The sequence below is a fragment of the Macrobrachium rosenbergii genome, chromosome 25 (genome assembly GCF_040412425.1).
Source record: "Macrobrachium rosenbergii isolate ZJJX-2024 chromosome 25, ASM4041242v1, whole genome shotgun sequence".
In the NCBI taxonomy this organism is placed as follows: domain Eukaryota; kingdom Metazoa; phylum Arthropoda; class Malacostraca; order Decapoda; family Palaemonidae; genus Macrobrachium; species Macrobrachium rosenbergii.
The window spans coordinates 62501-82500 of NC_089765.1; the positions used below are offsets into that span (position 1 = coordinate 62501).

A 20000-nucleotide genomic window follows, 5' to 3' on the forward strand; every position below is an offset into this window, starting at 1 on the left:
TTACTTTCTAAAAACGTTTTCATCATATTCAAATTTTCTTCCTTTTCCTTACAATTCTTTCATATGATTTTCTCCATACCAATTATTTTCATTTAACCGTACTTATAATACCACTTCCTAACGCATGGGAAAAGCCTGCCATTCCTTCCCTGAGTTGTGGCTGTCTGAGTTTTGGAAAGACATTCAGACGAACTGTGCCATCTCTCATTTTGAGTCTTTTCCTTTTGAAAGAACAATCATCCATTTCCTTCCCTGCTTGTGGATCCTTGTTTATTAAACTGACATGGATATATCTGCTGTCAGGAAACCTTTCATAGAAAATGTCCAACTCGTTTCGAATGTTGATTCAGTAGAATCTAGAGTCATCATTTCTCTCACCTGTCCTGTTCGAATAACAAATGTCACTTTTTTAAATAAAAAAAAAACAATCCATGCCATTTCGTAAAATTGCTGTGGCTTTTAACGTAATGTACTCGTATCTTTTTATGGGATGTGCACCTTTTGAACACTCTTAATGATCTCATTGAACTATCATCATAATTCAAGAACTATTTAAAGCTTTCCAGTCATGAAAATTCTCTTAGAGTTCACAAACATAGGTTTCTTTTCCACTAAACACATTATCCTGACGTTTGCCCGTTGAGAGTGTATTTGCAATGTATTTATTTCTGAGCTTTCTGCCACAGGTGTGGTGAAACTTTTGAAATTAACATTAATTTGATGACTTTTGTCACTTTCACTGAACTTTCCTTGACAAAGTGTTTGTATCCACTTTGTTTCTGTGAAGGGATTTTTTTGACTTTCCTAAAGACAAACTGCAGTATTCTGTAAAACACACACACACACTCACACAAACACACAAATTATCTACTGTATGTATATATACATATATATATTAATCTCTTTTTCTCCTTAATGAACAGATATGGACATAGTGCGCCTCCTTAATGAACAGACATGGGAAGGCGGAAGTGCAGCCCCAGGCAGCATGCAGGAACTCCGTCGGGAGTTACAGCTGCTCTTGCAACCCCCCTTTCGAGGGAGATGGACGAACCTGTTCTTGTCCTCCTGGTTTTGCACAGAATGGTTCACATTGTGATGGTAAGACAGATTCCTTAACCAGTTTCTTTCTCCCTATATGTTATGATACTTTTACATATATCTTACCCTCCATGTGCCACTAGATGAGATCATTTTTTCTTTTGCATAACTTTCCCAGGCCAATGTTTTTTCCATTGTTTAACCTCTGATGGATTTTTGACACTAAGTTTTTCCATGTCACATCACACCCTGGTTCATGAAAAACCTCCTGTTCTTTTGCTGAGTTGCAGTTTTCAGAAGCTGTGAAGACAAGACAACTCCTTTGCCACAAAAGCAATCGAATTTTAGGTATAAAATCAGATGAATTTTATCATCGCATTTTGGGTCTTTTGCTTTTGAAAAAAATCCATTGTTCTTCTCCTCTGCTTGTGGATCCTGAACTGACATGAATCCATCTGCTCCCAGAGAACGTTTCACGGAAAGTGTCAAATGACACCTTTGAAAGTTAGTAGTAATGTTTTGGGTTCACTTTTAGTCAGCTTCAAGAACCACAAGATGCAGTAAGTTGTGAATTTTCTTTTAGAGTCATAAACATGGGAACCATTTCTACAAAACTCAGTGTCCTTATGATGGCCGACGGAGAGCACATTTGAAATGCATTTATTTCATAGCTTCTTCCATCCATAGACAGAGATCGGGAAACTTTAGAGGTTCAGATTAATATGAGTATCTTGGGTCACATCTATTTCACTTATGAGGTCATATCCACTTAGTTTCTAAGAGTGGTTCTTTGCAGACTTTCCTTGTGACAATTTGCACTGTGCCCTTTTACATACATACATATATATATATATATATATATATATATATATATATATATATATATATATATATATATATATATATATATATATATATATATATATATATATATATATATATATATATGTATATTATATATATATATATATATATATATATGTATGTATGTACACACACACACACACACACACACACACACACACACACACACACACACACATATATATATATATATATATATATATATATATATATATATATATATATATATATATATATATATATATATATATATATATATATATATAATATATATATATATATATATATATATATATATATATATATATATATATATATATATATATTTATATATTCTTAACTTTCCTCCGTAACTGACAGACATCGACGAGTGCGCCCGAGGAAGGCGGAGTGCAGCCCCACGCAGCATGCTTTTCCCCACTCTGTCGGGAGTTACAGCTGCTCTTGCAACCCCTCTTTCGATGGAGATGGACGAACATGTTGTCCTCCTGGTTTTGCACAGAAAGTTCATATTGTGATGGTAAGACACATTTAAGCCTTAATCGATTTTTTACTCCCATCTTTTCTTATATTTTTACATATATTTTGCTTTCTAAAAACGTTTTCATCATGTTCAAATTTTTTTCCTTTTCCTTACAATTCTTTCATATGATTTTCTCCATACCAATTATTTTCATTTAACCATACTTATAATGTCACTTCCTAACGCATGGAAAAAGTCTGCCATTCCTTCCTGAGTTGTGGCTGTCTGAGTTTTGGAAAGACATTCAGACGGACTATATATGCCATCTCTCTTTTTGGGTCTTTTCCTTTTGAAAGAACAATCATCCATTTCCTTCCCTGCTTGTGGATCCTTGTTTATTAAACTGACATGGATATATCTGCTGTCAGGAAACCTTTCATAGAAAATGTCTAACTCGTTTCGAATGTTGATTCAGTAGAATCTAGAGTCATCATTTCTCTCACCTGCCCTGTTCGAATAACAAATGTCACTTTAAAAAAAAAAAAAAAAAAACCCTTGCCTTTTCGTAAAATTGCTGTGGCTTTTAACGTAATATACTCGTATCTTTTTATGGGATGTGCACCTTTTGAACACTCTTAATGATCTCATTGAACTATCATCATAATTCAAGAACTATTTAAAGCTTTCCAGTCATGAAAATTCTCTTAGAGTTCACAAACATAGGTTTCTTTTCCACTAAACTCATTATCCTAACGTTTGCCCATTTAGAGTGTATTTGCAATGTATTTATTTCTGAGCTTTCTGCCACAGGTGTGGTGAAACTTTTGAAATTAACATTAATTTGATGACTTTTGTCACTTTCACTGAACTTTCCTTTGACAAAGTGTTTGTATCCACTTTGTTTCTGTGAAGAGGATTTTTAGACTTTCCTAAAGACAAACTGCAGTATTCTGTAAAACACACACACACACTCACACAAACACACAAATTATCTACTGTATGTATATATACATATATATATTAATCTCTTTTCTCCTTAATGAACAGACATTGACGAGTGCGCCCAAGGGAAGGCGAAGTGCAGCCCCCAGGCAGCATGCAGGAACTCCGTCGGGAGTTACAGCTGCTCTTGCAACCCCCCTTTCGAGGGATATGGACGAACCTGTTCTTGTCCTCCTGGTTTTGCACAGAATGGTTCACATTGTGATGGTAAGACAGATTCCTTATCCAGTTTCTTTCTCCCTATATGTTATGATACTTTTACATATATCTTACCCTCCATGTGCCACTAGATGAGATCATTTTTCTTTTGCATAACTTTCCCAGGCCAATGTTTTTTCCATTGTTTAACCTCTGATGGATTTTGACACTAAGTTTTCCATGTCACATCACACCCTGGTTCATGAAAAAACCTCCTGTTCTTTTGCTGAGTTGCAGTTTTCAGAAGCTGTGAAGACAAGACAACTCCTTTGCCACAAAAGCAATCGAATTTTAGGTATAAAATCAGATGAATTTTATCATCGCATTTGGGTCTTTTGCTTTTTGAAAAATCCACTGTTCTTCTCCTCTGCTTGTGGATCCTGAACTGACATGAATCCATCTGCTCCCAGAGAACGTTTCACGGAAAGTGTCAAATGACACCTTTGAAAGTTAGTAGTAATGTTTTGGGTTCATTTTAGTCAGCTTCAAGAACCACAAGATGCTGTAAGTCGTGAATTTTCTTTTAGAGTCACAAACATGGGAACCATTTCTACAAAACTCAGTGTCCTTATGATGGCCGACGGAGAGCACATTTGAAATGCATTTATTTCATAGCTTCTTGCATCCATAGACAGAGATCGGGAAACTTTAGAGGTTCAGATTAATATGAGTATCTTGGGTCACATCTATTTCACTTACGAGGTCATATCCACTTAGTTTCTAAGAGTGGTTCTTTGCAGACTTTCCTTGTGACAATTTGCATTGTGCCCTTTTACATACATACATATATATATATATATATATATATATATATATATATATATATATATATATATATATATATATATATATATATATATATATATATATATATATATATATATATATATATATATATATATATATATATATATATATATATATATATATATATATATATATATATATATATATATATATATATATATATATATATATATATATATATATATATATATATATATATATATATATATATATATATATATATATATATATATATATATATATATATATATATATATATATATATATATATATATATATATATATGTATACACACACACACACACACATATATATATATATATATATATATATATATATATATATATATATATATATATATATATACATATATATATATATATATTATATATATATATATTTATATATTCTTAACTTTCCTCCGTAACTGACAGACATCGACGAGTGCGCCCGAGGGAAGGCGGAGTGCAGCCCCCACGCAGCATGCAGGAACTCTGTCGGGAGTTACAGCTGCTCTTGCAACCCGCCTTTCGAGGGAGATGGACGAACCTGTTGTCCTCCTGGTTTTGCACAGAAAGGTTCACATTGTGTTGGTAAGACACATTGCTTAATCGATTTTTTACTCCCCATCTTTTCTTATATTTTTACATATATTTTGCTTTCTAAAAACGTTTTCATTATGTTCAAATTTTCTTCCTTTTCCTTACAATTCTTTCATATGATTTTCTCCATACCAATTATTTTCATTTAACCATACTTATAATGTCACTTCCTAACGCATGGAAAAAGTCTTCCATTCCTTCCCTGAGTTGTGGCTGTCTGAGTTTTGGAAAGACATTCAGACGGACTGTGCCATCTCTCTTTTTGGGTCTTTTCCTTTTGAAAGAACAATCATCCATTTCCTTCCCTGCTTGTGGATCCTTGTTTATTAAACTGACATGGATATATCTGCTGTCAGGAAACCTTTCATAGAAAATGTCTAACTCTTTTCGAATGTTGATTCAGTAGAATCTAGAGTCATCATTTCTCTCACCTGTCCTGTTCGAATAACAAATGTCACTTAAAAAAAAAAAAAAAAAAAAAAATCCTTGCCATTTCGTAAAATTGCTGTGGCTTTTAACGTAATATACTCGTATCTTTTTATGGGATGTGCACCTTTTGAACACTCTTAATGATCTCATTGAACTATCATCATAATTCAAGAACTATTTAAAGCTTTCCAGTCATGAAAATTCTCTTAGAGTTCACAAACATAGGTTTCTTTTCCACTAAACACATTATCCTGACGTTTGTCCGTTGACAGTGTATTTGCAATGTATTTATTTCTGAGCTTTCTGCCACAGGTGTGGTGAAACTTTTGAAATTAACATTAATTTGATGACTTTTGTCACTTTCACTGAACTTTCCTTGACAAAGTGTTTGTATCCACTTTGTTTCTGTGAAGGGATTTTTAGACTTTCCTAAAGACAAACTGCAGTATTCTGTAAAACACACACACACACTCACACAAACACACAAATTATCTACTGTATGTATATATATATATATATATATATATATATATATATATATATATATATATATATATATATATATATATATATATATATATATATTAATCTCTTTTCTCCTTAATGAACAGACATGGACGAGTGCGCCCAAGGGAAGGCGGAGTGCAGCCCCCAGGCAGCATGCAGGAACTCCGTCGGGAGTTACAGCTGCTCTTGCAACCCCCCTTTCGAGGGAGATGGACGAACCTGTTCTTGTCCTCCTGGTTTTGCACAGAATGGTTCACATTGTGATGGTAAGACAGATTCCTTAACCAGTTTCTTTCTCCCTATATGTTATGATACTTTTACATATATCTTACCCTCCATGTGCCACTAGATGAGATCATTTTTCTTTTGTATAACTTTCCCAGGTCAATGTTTTTTCCATTGTTTAACCTCTGATGGATTTTGACACTAAGTTTTCCATGTCACATCACACCTGGTTCATGAAAAACCTCCTGTTCTTTTGCTGAGTTGCAGTTTTCAGAAGCTGTGAAGACAAGACAACTCCTTTGCCACAAAAGCAATCGAGTTTTAGGTATAAAATCAGATGAATTTTATCATCGCATTTTGGGTCTTTTGCTTTTGAAAAATCCATTGTTCTTCTCCTCTGCTTGTGGATCCTGAACTGACATGAATCCATCTGCTCCCAGAGAACGTTTCACGGAAAGTGTCAAATGACACCTTTGAAAGTTAGTGGTATTGTTTTGGGTTCACTTTTAGTCAGCTTCAAGAACCACTAGATGCTGTGAGTCGTGAATTTTCTTTTAGAGTCACAAACATGGGAACCATTTCTACAAAACTCAGTGCCCTTATGATGGCCATACAAGTCTAAAAGAAGTTGGAACCTGAGAGCAACTGCACCCAAGGAATTACCTGGGCAAGCTAACTGCTTGCATACCAGCGAGTTTTCCCCAACTTCCCGACTCAGCTTGCCCAGGTAATTCCTTGGGTGCAGTTGCTCTCAGGCTCCAACTTCTTTTAGACTTGTATGGCCCAGTGGATAACGCCCTTGCTTTCCACCTGAGAGACCTGGTTCGATCCGACGTGAGTCAGAAATTTATTTCTCTTCCACACGTGATTGTGTGTTGATGATTTCTATCTTATTCACTCAGAAGGGATAATTCGAATGAAATGTTGTCTTTTTGGGTCTTGCTGAGTCGGGAAGTTGGGGAAAACTATTGGTATGCAAGCAGTTAGCTTGCCCAGGTAATTCCTTGGGTGCAGTTGCTCTCAGGTTCCAACTTTTTAGACTTATATGGCCCAGTGGATAACGCCCTTGCTCTCCACCTGAGAGACCTGGGTTCGATCCCGACGTGAGTCAGAAATTTATTTCTCTTCCACACGTGATTGTGTGTTGATGATTTATATATATATATATATATATATATATATATATATATATATATATATATATATATATATATATATATATATATATATATATATATATATATATATATATATATATATATATATATATATATATATATATATATATATATATATATATTATTTTTACCATTTGCCTCTTAATACTCTTTCCTGCATTTTTACTGATGCAAGTGCGGAAGCCAGCTCCAAACGACCATAGACAATAAATAATAAGACATTTAATGATGCCTTAACTTAGCTTATTTTTATAATAGAGCTCTTATCCAAATTTAAATAGCATTAAATTTAAGTAAGATATACTTCCAAATATATAATACGGAATAAGGTAAACACTACGAGATTTTGTTATTTTACTTAAAATAAATTAAAGATCCATATAAAGATAAGGATTATGACGATAACAAGAATAATGAAACCAAAGCAATAACGAATGTAAATTAACGAAACTCCAGGCACATTTACATTGTACAGCATTACGACAAATGAGCAAAACAAGCAGGTAAGTAACAAATAAATCGATTATCAATACACCGTAGGTAATACAGGAAATAACGTCAACATTAAACACAATGAAATGCAGAGAATACATACATACACAGCAAGCATCAACAAAACCTTAAATGCAATATAGCAATACTTACAAATTAGCAATTACAAATAATGTAACACTTTTATATATAATCCAGGGTTATTAACACTATGACTAATCCAAGAAATCTCAATCCCTGGTGGTGCTCCAATGGCCGAAGTAAACAATCCAAGGACTGAGGAATACAAACACCCAAACAACACGCAAGGACAACACAGACAGACACGGGAAAAATATGAACTGCAAAGCATTTACAATCCACACTACAAAAATACATTATTTACATAAATTCAATACTCCTAACATCCCCCTCCTTAAGTCGAAAACTCTATGTTAAAGATTTTCGACCAGCCTGTCGAGTTTGTTACTACAGCGTGATAAAATGTCTGCTCGAAGGTTATCCTGTCCACGGATGTGCTGGATCTTTAGATCAAACTGCTGCAAAGATAACCACCACTTCATGAGCCTTTTATTTTTGGTTCTCATCTGGCCTACAAACTTTAGTGGCTCATGATCTGTGAAGACTAATATGGGAGCAGGACTGCCAGAAAGATAAACTTCGAAGTGCTCCAATGCAGTCAAAAGAGCAAGTGCTTCCTTTTCAATTGTAGAGTAACCTCGCTGATGATTCTTGAGTTTCTTCGACATGTAAGCAACGGGATGCTGCATGTCATCTGGCCCCTTCTGCAGGAGCACAGCGCCTATTCCACGGTCACTAACGTCGACCTCGACAGCAAAGGGAGAGCCAAAGTCAGGAGCCTTCAGGACAGGGCTACTGGCTAGGAAATCTTTGGCTCGTCACAAGACTTCCTCACAAACTGGTGTCCAAACGAACTTCCTCTTGCTGCTGGTTAATTCATTTAATGGGGCTACTACTTCAGAGAAGTTCTTACAAAACCTCCTATAGCAGCCTACCATTCGTTTTTATTGCTTTTTGGGCTACATATATATTTCAGCCCAAAAAGCAATAAAAACGATTGCCCACTTGGCTACGATGGTGAGGATGGGTCTATTCAGCTCTAACAAAATATATCTGAAAACGACAGGTATATGTATGTAGAGAGGCAATAGACTTTTATCCTTCTCGTAGCCAGGTGGGCAACGTGATATTCCCTTTTTGTGAATATGGTAACGCGGGTTCGATTCTCGCGACCGCTATTCACAGGCTCTTCAATTTCTTCCGTCTGGATATTTTCGGCCATAGTCGTAGTTACAAGCATATCCAAAAAGCGCGAAGAATTCGAGAAATTAAAAGGGCATTGTGGCTATTAGAATTACATATGTGTCTGGTAAAAGTGACCAGTAGATTCTACATATATTTTCAGCCCAAAAAGCAATAAAAACCATTGCCCACTTGGCTACGATGGTGAGGATGGGTCTATCCCAGCTCTAACAAAATATATCTGAAAACGACAGGTATCTGTATGTTCGAGAGGCGATAGACTTTATCCTTCTCGTAGCCAGGTCGGCAACGTGACCTCCTTGTGAATATGGTAACGCTGGTTCGATTCTCGCGACCGCTATTCACAGGCTCTTCAATTTCTTCCGTCTGGATATTTTAACCGTGGTTACAAGCATATCCAAAAAGCGCGAAGAATTCGAGAAGTTAAGAGGGCATTGTGGCTATTAGAATTACATATGTGTCTGGTAAAAGTGACCAGTAGATTCTACATATATATTTCAGCCCAAAAAGCAATAAAAACGATTGCCCACTTGGCTATGATGGTGAGGATGGGTCTATTCCAGCTCTAACAAAATATATCTGAAAACGACAGGTATATGTATGTATGCGAGGCGATAGACTTTTATCCTTCTAAGTAGCCAGGTCGGCAACGTGACCTCCTTGTGAATATGGTAACGCGGGTTCGATTCTTTTACACCGCTATTCACAGGCTCTTCAATTTCTTCCGTCTGGATATTTTCGGCTTCGCAGTTACAAGCATATCCAAAAAATGTGCGAAGAATTCGAAGTTAAGAGGGCATTGTGGCTTTTAGAATTACATATGTGTCTGGTAAAAGTGACCAGTAGATTCTACATATATATATATATATATATATATATATATATATATATATATATATATATATATATATATATATATATATATATATATATTCTTAACTTTCCTCCATAACTGACAGACATCGACGAGTGCGCCCGAGGGAAGGCGGAGTGCAGCCCCCACGCAGCATGCAGGAACTCCGTCGGGAGTTACAGCTGCTCTTGCAACCCCTCTTTCGAGGGAGATGGACGAACATGTTGTCCTCCTGGTTTTGCACAGAAAGGTTCACATTGTGATGGTAAGACACATTGCTTAATCGATTTTTTACTCCCCATCTTATCTTATATTTTTACATATATTTTACTTTCTAAAAACGTTTTCATCATATTCAAATTTTCTTCCTTTTCCTTACAATTCTTTCATATGATTTTCTCCATGCCAATTATTTTCATTTAACCGTACTTATAATATCACTTCCTAACGCATGGAAAATGCCTGCCATTCCTTCCCTGAGTTGTGGCTGTTTTAGTTTTGGAAAGACATTCAGACGAACTGTGCCATCTCTCATTTTGGGTCTTTTCCTTTTGAAAGAACAATCATCCATTTCCTTCCCTGCTTGTGGATCCTTGTTTATTAAACTGACATGGATATATCTGCTGTCAGGAAACCTTTCATAGAAAATGTCCAACTCGTTTCGAAAGTTGATTCAGTAGAATCTAGAGTCATTTCTCTCACCTGTCCTGTTCGGATAACAAATGTCACTTTTTTAAATAAAAAAAAAAAAATACAATCCTTGCCTTTTCGTAAAAATGCTGTGGCTTTTAACGTAATGTATCCTTTTATGGGATGTGCACCTTTTGAACACTCTTAATGATCTCATTGAACTATCATCATAATTCAAGAACTATTTAAAGCTTTCCAGTCATGAAAATTCTCTTAGAGTTCACAAACATAGGTTTCTTTTCCATTAAACACATTATCCTGACGTTTGCCCGTTGAGAGTGTATTTGCAATGTATTTATTTCTGAGCTTTCTGCCACAGGTGTGGTGAAACTTTTGAAATTAACATTAATTTGACGACTTTTGTCACTTTCACTGAACTTTCCTTGACAAAGTGTTTGTATCCACTTTGTTTCTGTGAAGGGATTTTTTAGACTTTCCTAAAGACAAACTGCAGTATTCTGTAAAACACAAACACACACACTCACACAAACACACAAATTATCTACTGTATGTATATGTAACATGGAAACAGAATTAACAATTTTTGAAAGTGTATATATAACGTGCTCCAACGATCTTTATTCAGGAAACAGCGCGTGAAAGTTCGCTCACGATAACACTTACATCCATTTTTCTCCTCTCTCTCTCTCTCTCTCTCACCGTATCTCGCCTCTCTCTCTCTCTCTCTCTCCGTGTATCGCCTCTCTCTCTCTCTCTCATCTTTTTTCAAGTTCACCCACCCGAATCGCACTCATTCTCACCAAATCAATTAAATGGACCATTTAAAGAAACGCAATAGTTTCTACAAAAATAGGTTTATTATTCAAATAACCCAACAAGAAATGAATAAAACAAAGCAAAGATTAAAATGCATAATAAATGAATTATCGAGTTAGATAACTAAACTCTGAACTGTAAAACACTTCTGATTAAAGAAGTCTCACTATGGCTAATAGCCTGAAAATATCCAAACTCACACATACTCCCCAAATCAATAACTAGTCATGTCAAAAACAGTCTACCACATGTTATTCGAAACAATCCACACTATCCACTCTGTCCACCGACATCTGTCCACAGACATCTGTCGGAAGAATTAAACATGATAGAAAACTCCCAAAAATATATGAAATGCAAAACACAATAATGGAAAGTGTAAAATGCATAGCCAAGATATGGCAAACGTAACATGACAAAACAATAATATAAAAGAGGTATGAATATTCATATTAAATCTCCCTCACCAGTTCAAAAGTTCATAATGATTAGAAAATCATGGTAAAAAATCACAAGTTCAATTTCTCCCATAAAAACAGAGATTTCAAACTCTACCTTATCTGCCGATTCAAAGCCTGGATCCTCTCCAAAGCTACGTCTAGACAACTGCAGTTCTATCACGTTAATGAACGATCAAACTCACTTTTAGGGCAGATTTTGGCATAATCTAGATCAAATTAACGCACGTACTCACGAATATACATAACACTTCGGAAGATCACCTGACCGCAATATTGCTGAGGAATCAAACTATTTGTTGAACACAAAGATTTTACCTCGAGTCTCTCGACCTAGTTCCATCTGACTCCATAAATTCTTCCATCACATCTTAAAGCATTGAAGCTATGAAATGCATATATGTGTCCTTTAAAATTGTATCAGCCATATTTTCTGAAATAGAGCTCGGCCACCACATAAGAGCGTCTCGCTCTCCTTAACGGCAAACTAAAACAAAAGCATATGTATAAAACATAACAGATAGAGCTATGCTCAATTAGCAATGTCTACTGCACTGCAGCTTTAAGGACTGCTCTCATGACGCACTTCCAAAGTCACTGGGGTTGAGTTCTTAGAGCCTTTACATGTAATCTTACAAACACGAATAAGCTTTACTACCCCCACAACAAGAATTATCAGTAAAATAGCTATTAAGACAATTAAAATTGTCGGCATAATATATTCCTGATACTCGAACATCACGGAATCGTCAATGTCTTCCAACGGTGGAACCGTCATTGGCACCTTGGTTGTAGGTACCGCCACTACCAAATGCTCGTTATGCGTATGACGCATAATTATCTTCTCGGAACTGTTGAATACAGCACGGCTAAGTACGAGAAATTCCGTAGACATCACACGGCATGCAGCATCAAACAGCTTGGACTCTTGAAGAACGAATGATGTCGACTTGTTGCTCTGGCACATCATTGTAACTGCACTTTTTTGCAAAACATGCGGCAGGAAGAGTACTGGTGGACTCGATGTGGTAATCTCGCAGGAACTGTCTAAAGTCACATTCTGTCGGAGTCTGTCTATGAACTAATGATAATTCACAACCACCCACAGACACAACTCGCAACTGGAAAACACTACTGTCACACACACACCTCTCTCTAACTAAAGTACAACTCGTCTTATAATCAACTCCCGAACCTTGATATTGATCTCCCAAAATGAACATGGTTTCTAATCTATCCCATGTCACTACTGAGTCTCCAAAAATGACTCGAAAAAGGTCTAATAACAAAAAGGTTTCATGTTACTGAACCAAACAAAACTACTAATGCAAAAGTCAAACACTCACAATGTGAACTAATTCCAAGTTTGTATCTCAGAATATCCACAGTCAACTCACTATTAAGCACAACAACTCTACGGAACTCACTCACAAAAAAAATTCTATCCAACAGAAAAAAAAATACTCGAGAATCCTATCCAAACACTAAAAGGTATCATATCAGTAAAAGACATGAAAGTTCTACTCCTGTTAGCAAACATTTCGCAACACCTGACTAACTCTCAACAAAATAGCAATTGACATAATGGCAATCGCTCCCATGACCATAACAATTACAATTACTCACAATACAGCTCCCTTAATTTTAAAAAAAAGAAACTGGAAAAAAAAATCCAAACACTCAAATACGATCTCCCAACCCGAAAAAAAAAGGATCAGACTTGTTCGGTCCGATATACTAAGTACCTCCCAAAAAAATATCCTAAACAACACCCATATTGCGTCAGATGATAAAATACATCATAACACAACAACCCACTAACACACGGGTCAAATCTCGTATGAAATTAGCCCATGTCTCAATTCCCAAAATCATTCGAAAACAAATGACTAAGAACTTCAACATCTAAAATTAACAAGAGACAAAAAAAAATTTAAAAATATCATATCCCCTCTAACTATACAAACATTCCATTACATCCCAACTTTCTTTAACTGAAATATGGGTCAATTTCGTCACTCCAGTGTTTACATCTTTAACTACAAATCTATTCCCTCTTTTGATCTCTACAATCTCAAAAGGTCCGTGGAACTTCGGACTTAACTTATAATTCAGATCATTCCGAACATTCACTTTAACAAACACTCTATCACCCATCGAAAAAGCTACTCCCCGATTTCGCGTTACTTTTCTCTACCATTGCACGCGAACTAAGTTCAAGTTCTTTACTGATACGTGCAAATCTTTCTCTCGCTGTATTTATCAATGAAGTGACCATAACATCACCCTGAACACACTCTGGTAACAAATCAAAAGGTCCTTTCAACTTGTATCCATACAAAGCTTCTGCTGGAGATATCTTAATTGTGTCATTCATCATAGTATTGATACTATATCGCACTTCATCCAAAGATCTGTCCCAATGTGTATCGGAACCTCCCACCGTCATGCGTAAAGCTTCGATTACTTTCCGATTCGCCCTCTCACACAACCTATTCGCTTCAGGTCTATACGGGATTATAGATACTTTCTTTATCCCCAACAAATTAGCAAGACCATCTAAAGTCTTATTAATAAACTCCCTACCATTGTCTGTGATCAGACATTCAGGAACACCATATCGACAAATTATCCCCTTAAAGAACGCTATAGCAACTTCCTCAGCTGATTTGTATTTCAGTGGGAAAATCTCGACAAAGCGAGTCAACTCATCAACAACTACTAATAATTGTCTATAACCATAAGCGGACTCTGAGAAGTTACCCAGAATATCCATATGCACTCTCTGAAACGGCCTATGTGGTATGGGATATGAACCCAAACGACACGACACTGTCGTCGCTGGCTTATTCGCATTGCAAATAGCGCACTTCTTCACAAAGGCTTCTACTGCGGAAAACATATTTTTCTAAAAGAACTTTGACCTGACGTTTTCATACGTCTTGTCCACACCTAAATGAGGAGAACCAAATTTACAATGTACAATGTCTAGAACTTGTGGTACTAGACTCTCTGGCACGATGATTTGTGTAATCTCACCCATGCTTCGAGTACTTCGCAAGTTATACTTAACTTTTCTCACCAATAAATTATTCTCCAACTCTAGACCAGAAAAAGGCAACTTATACCCTTTCTTCGGTGAAACTCCCTTAAGAAATGCCTTAGCATCTGACAACAATTTATCTTCATCTTGCTTTTGTTCCAGCAAGCCTATGTCCCAAGTGACATTTTCACCCGTAATATAACACACTGCGTTACTCTCACTATCACGAATAACAATCTCTCCCAAGACTGCCGACTCACTATTTCTCCCCGAAGTATGCACTGTAGGAACGTGTATGTCCACTACATGCGATCTCTCAGAATTACTAATATCAGAGACATTAGACACCAAATATTTACTCTCTTCACCCACACAGGATTCGGTGTGTATTTCTCATCCTCGACCGAAAATATCTGCTCAATGCATCTGCAACTACATTATGCTTACCTTCAATGTATTTGAGGTTTGCATCAAAATCTCTCAATGTTAGGAACCAACGTGCTCTCTTGGGCGACAAATTTGGCTTATTAAAAAGCTCTAACAACGGTTGATGATCTGTAAAAATCTCAACTTTATTTCCCAACAACAACATCTTGAAATGAACAAGGCTAGAGACGACTGCGAAAGCCTCCTTGTCCACAACTGACATCAGCCTTTCGTTACTACCACGCGTTTTGAACTTTCTGCTATAAAAAGCAATTGGGTGTAATTTCCCCTCAAATTTCTGCATCAAACACGCACCTATACCTTCCTGACTCGCGTCAGTCACTAAGGTGAACGGTTGACTAAAATCTGGAAACTTCAAAACTGGTGGGTTCACCAAAGCGTTCTTAAGCTTCTCAAAAGCTAATTGTTGACTATCACCCCAAACAAACTTAACGTCTTCTCGTAACAAATCTGTCAAAGGAGATGCTATTGTAGAAAAATTCCACACAAAACGGCGAAAGAAACCCGACATACCTAGGAACGAACGAATCTGTTTCCTGGTTTTGGGAACTGGAAAATTCACAATGGCTTTAACTTTCTCATCATTCACTCTAACTCCCTCTTTAGAGATAACATGTCCTAAATAAACAATTTTCTCTTCAGAAACTCACATTTGGCCAATTTGACCTTTAACCCAGCGAACCGTAATCGCTTGAGGACTTCTTTTAACACCTTTAGATGTTCTTCAATTGTATCTGTGCATATGAGAATATCATCCATGTACACAAACACCGACTTTCCTAACAAACCATGAAGTACTGTGTTAACCAGTCTAGTAAATGTTATTGGGGACCCTTGTAATCCAAAAGGCATCCTATTAAACTCGTAATGTCCCTTTGGTACCGAAAATGCTGTATATTTACGGCTACTCTCACAAGGGGAACTTGTAAAACCCTTGCATAAGATCTATAGATGAATATATATTCTTGCCACCGATCTCAACAAACAAATCAGGCAAACACGCTACAGGATATCTATCTGGGCATGTTTTTTCATTCAATTTACGAAAATCTACACAAACTCTGATACTACCGTCTTTCTTAGGAACTGCAAGCAAAGGAAAATTAAACGGAGAATTGGACGGTCTAATAATGCCTTCCGACTCCCACTTCTGAACTTCTTTTTTCTACTTCTTCTCTGATCTTAAAAGGAATTCGATATGCTGGAATATATATGGGATTTGTACCCTTTTCTAGGCGGATTGAATGTTCTAAAACATCTGTAACTCCTAATTTATCTCCTTCAAAGCAATGATATCTAGATATTCTTTCAACACTTTCTCTACTTTATCTGAATACTCAGGATAATCAACTTTAGCCAAATGTTCATGTAGAATCTGACTTCGGAACTGTTGCTCCTCGTTAGGAAACATATTCCCGTCTCCACAAAAACTCACTAATTTATGCTCTTCCTTAAACTCTTCAAAATCAATTACATAAGTACCCTTGTGATATTTTTCACTGAGTCTTGATAGCTAACTAATTCTACTGAAGTCACGCCTGCGACTGAAATTTCATTCACTGACACCGTACTCACAACGTCTTTGAATTTCTCGGTTCCCAACAACGCACACTTGAGAAGAAAACTTTTTCTCTTTCAGCGACACTTTAACTAATGTAGGAACTCGCAAACTGCAATTCAACATCTTCCAACAAAAATCCTTTGAAAGATCTCTGCAGAATATCTTCACTCTCTAATGACTGTGTTACACATGTCTCAGACTGTGTCTTAAGTTTCTCACAAGTTTTTTCCTGTGTATATATGGAACAAAACAACCTGACTCACCTATTGTAATCCCCTGAACTCCCGTAAGAATGTTGATGTTATGTCGCATACAAGAAGGGTGTCCTAGCAAAACCATTTCACCTAAGGCTAATCCTTCTATGACCAAAAATGATTCTACTATTGTCTTTCCACCGATACAAAGCGTAAGAAATGACGAACCTAAAATATTCAGTTTCCTCGCTTGTACATCACACACTGTCTCACTAGAAGGGACTAATTTGCACTCTGGAAACCTCGAGTGAAAAAGGTCAGCATTTACTAAGTTAACTGAGCTACCAGAATCAATGAAAATATGAATTTCATTGCCATTAGAGAATCCACGACAATCGGCCTAGGTTCTAGTGACTCTACGACCTGATTAGTCATTATCCTGTGTCCGTTTTCGAACTTATCTTGTGAAAATTCTGCTGTTCCTTTGTGTATCTAGAACTTGCATCATGTGGAATTCTCCTGTCATATCTAGAAAAACCTCCCAGGGACTTCCTGAATAATCTCTACTCTTTCGTGGCTGGGCAAAATCTCCATCCATGATCTGAAGATTTGCAAACTGAACAATATCTCACTCTGCAATTTGATTTACTATGGCCTATTTTATCACAATTAAAACAACGTATCGTTGTGACTGATCTCTCTGGAATTTTCTTCGATTCTACTCGTGCACATGTCTTCGCTGTTGCATCATTTCCCGAATGTGAGCGACTATCATTATTCTGTGGTTTGGAAACCGCAGCTGACATCTTTGCACCTCCTGTACAAAACTACTGTCCAGTGTCGGGCATTTTGCTAGATTTTTGTTAATCTGTGCAAACAAAAGGATTCGTCTGTATCCTGATCAATTCTCTTATCAAAACTATCTACAATTACATCTGGGACCGACGTTAAAAGGCAAGCAAAGTGTAACAATCTTTCAAAATTATCTAAGGAGATATTATTTCCAGTTACCCATGGAGAACCTATTATAGATTTCTTTAACTCAACTACTGCATCAAATAAATTCGCACTGTATGTGACTAGTGAATCATTGCCCTTCTTTATTTTGAGAAACTCTCGCAAATTCGAACTGCGCATTCACGTTGAACTCCGCCATAAGTAGCTCGTAGAAATTTCTGCAGTTCATTCCAAGTTTTACACCTTCTGAACCCGAAACTGCGTGCTCGTTTCCCAATATCTCCTTTATCTAGATCCAGAAATGATTTAGCCTCTGTTAAAGCTTCAGCGCCATTCGTAATTTTCTTGGAATTCAGATAATTGTTCACTGACTCAATGAAAGTTTCTATATTTTGGGTTGGCTTCCCGTCAACTAGCCCTTTATAATTACTAATTCCCGCACTAACGTTCGTCACTTTATGCACCACAATTGATTGGGATGTGCTTGCTGCATCGTCCGGCATTTTGTGAGTAATCACACGCCCTGAGCGTAACAACATAAAAAGAGAAACCAAAAAGAACACTAGAGAAAGGTAAAAGTTACCCCCTCTAAAAGAAGAATAGAAAACGGAGTTCTGCGCAACTTACGAGAATGGGGTACTTACCAATTTTGAAACAGAAAACGAAGTACCTATGCTAACCGAAAACAGAGCTGTGTGCAGCCTGTGACGTCACCCACTCGACGACGAAGCAAAAAAAAACACCCAGCGCGCGATTATTGTTGAATCATCACTTTGCGTAATTAACTCACAATCGCCACTATTCACACTTGTTTGGATATTTTGTTAACCCCAAAATTGCTCTAGAGATCATCCAGATCTATTTCACAACTCCCCACTCCCAGTACTCAAATAGAAACGGAAAAAAAAAAGAATTCCCCGTATTTCACATCGTAATCTTGACCCCTATGAAACTCAGTATCTTAAGACTGAGTGTTAACCACTCATGACGCTCACAGCCTCGTCGCCTTGGGTATCAACATTACCAATTAGTCTATTAGTAATCTCCCTCTTTCGCCATCATTAAAGACATTAAAATCATGCTGCCACCATTTAAAATCAAAAGACACCCGCTGCCGCCATTTAATTCTGTAACAAGGAAACAGAATTAACACTTTTTGAAAGTGTACGTAACGTGCTCCAACGATCTTTATTCAGGAAACGGCGTATGAAAGTTCGCTCACGATAACACTTACATCCATTTTTCTCCCCTCTCTCTCTCTCTCTCTCTCACCGTGTATCACCTCTCTCTCTCTCTCTCTCTCACCGTGTATCGCCTCTCTCTCTCTCTCTCATCTTTTCCGAAGTTCACCCACCCGAATCGCACTCATTCTCACCAAATCAATTAAATGGACCATTTAAAGAAACGCAATAGTTTCTACAAAAATAGGTTTATTATTCAAATAACCCAACAAGAAATGAATAAAACAAAGCAAAGATTAAAATGCATAATAAATGAATTATCGAGTTAGATAACTAAACTCTGAACTGTAAAACACTTCTGATTAAAGAAGTCTCACTATGGCTAATAGCCTGAAAATATCCAAACTCACACATACTCCCCAAATCAATAACTAGTCATGTCAAAAACAGTCTACCACATGTTATTCGAAACAGTCCACACTATCCACTCTGTCCACCGACATCTGTCCACAGACATCTGTCGGAAGAATTAAACATGATAGAAAACTCCAAAAATATATGAAATGCAAAAACACAATAATGGAAAGTGTAAAATGCATAGCCAAGATATGGCAAACGTAACATGACAAAACAATAATATAAAAGAGGTATGAATATTCATATTAAATCTCCCACACCAGTTCAAAAGTTCATAATGATTAGAAAATCATGGTAAAAAAATCACAAGTTCAATTTCCTCCCATAAAA

At 36.5% G+C, this 20000-nt stretch overlaps 1 protein-coding gene across 16 annotated transcripts in view; it reads left to right on the top strand.

The window, feature by feature from the left end:
• Positions 1 to 20000, top strand: part of LOC136852265 (adhesion G protein-coupled receptor E1-like) — a 43036-nt gene that overhangs the window by 22368 nt on the left and 668 nt on the right. For 6 of the 16 annotated variants that reach the window (XM_067126720.1, XM_067126725.1, XM_067126727.1 and 3 more), the window contains 4 exons: positions 3416 to 3577; positions 4810 to 4968; positions 6018 to 6179; positions 10052 to 10210. In XM_067126720.1, coding sequence (XP_066982821.1) covers positions 3416 to 3577; positions 4810 to 4968; positions 6018 to 6179; positions 10052 to 10210 — 642 coding nt within the window. Of the gene's footprint in view, positions 1 to 2265; positions 2426 to 3415; positions 3578 to 4809; positions 4969 to 6017; positions 6180 to 10051; positions 10211 to 20000 lie in introns of those variants that run through there. The other 10 variants (XM_067126729.1, XM_067126734.1, XM_067126732.1 and 7 more) reach the window with 8 other exon arrangements.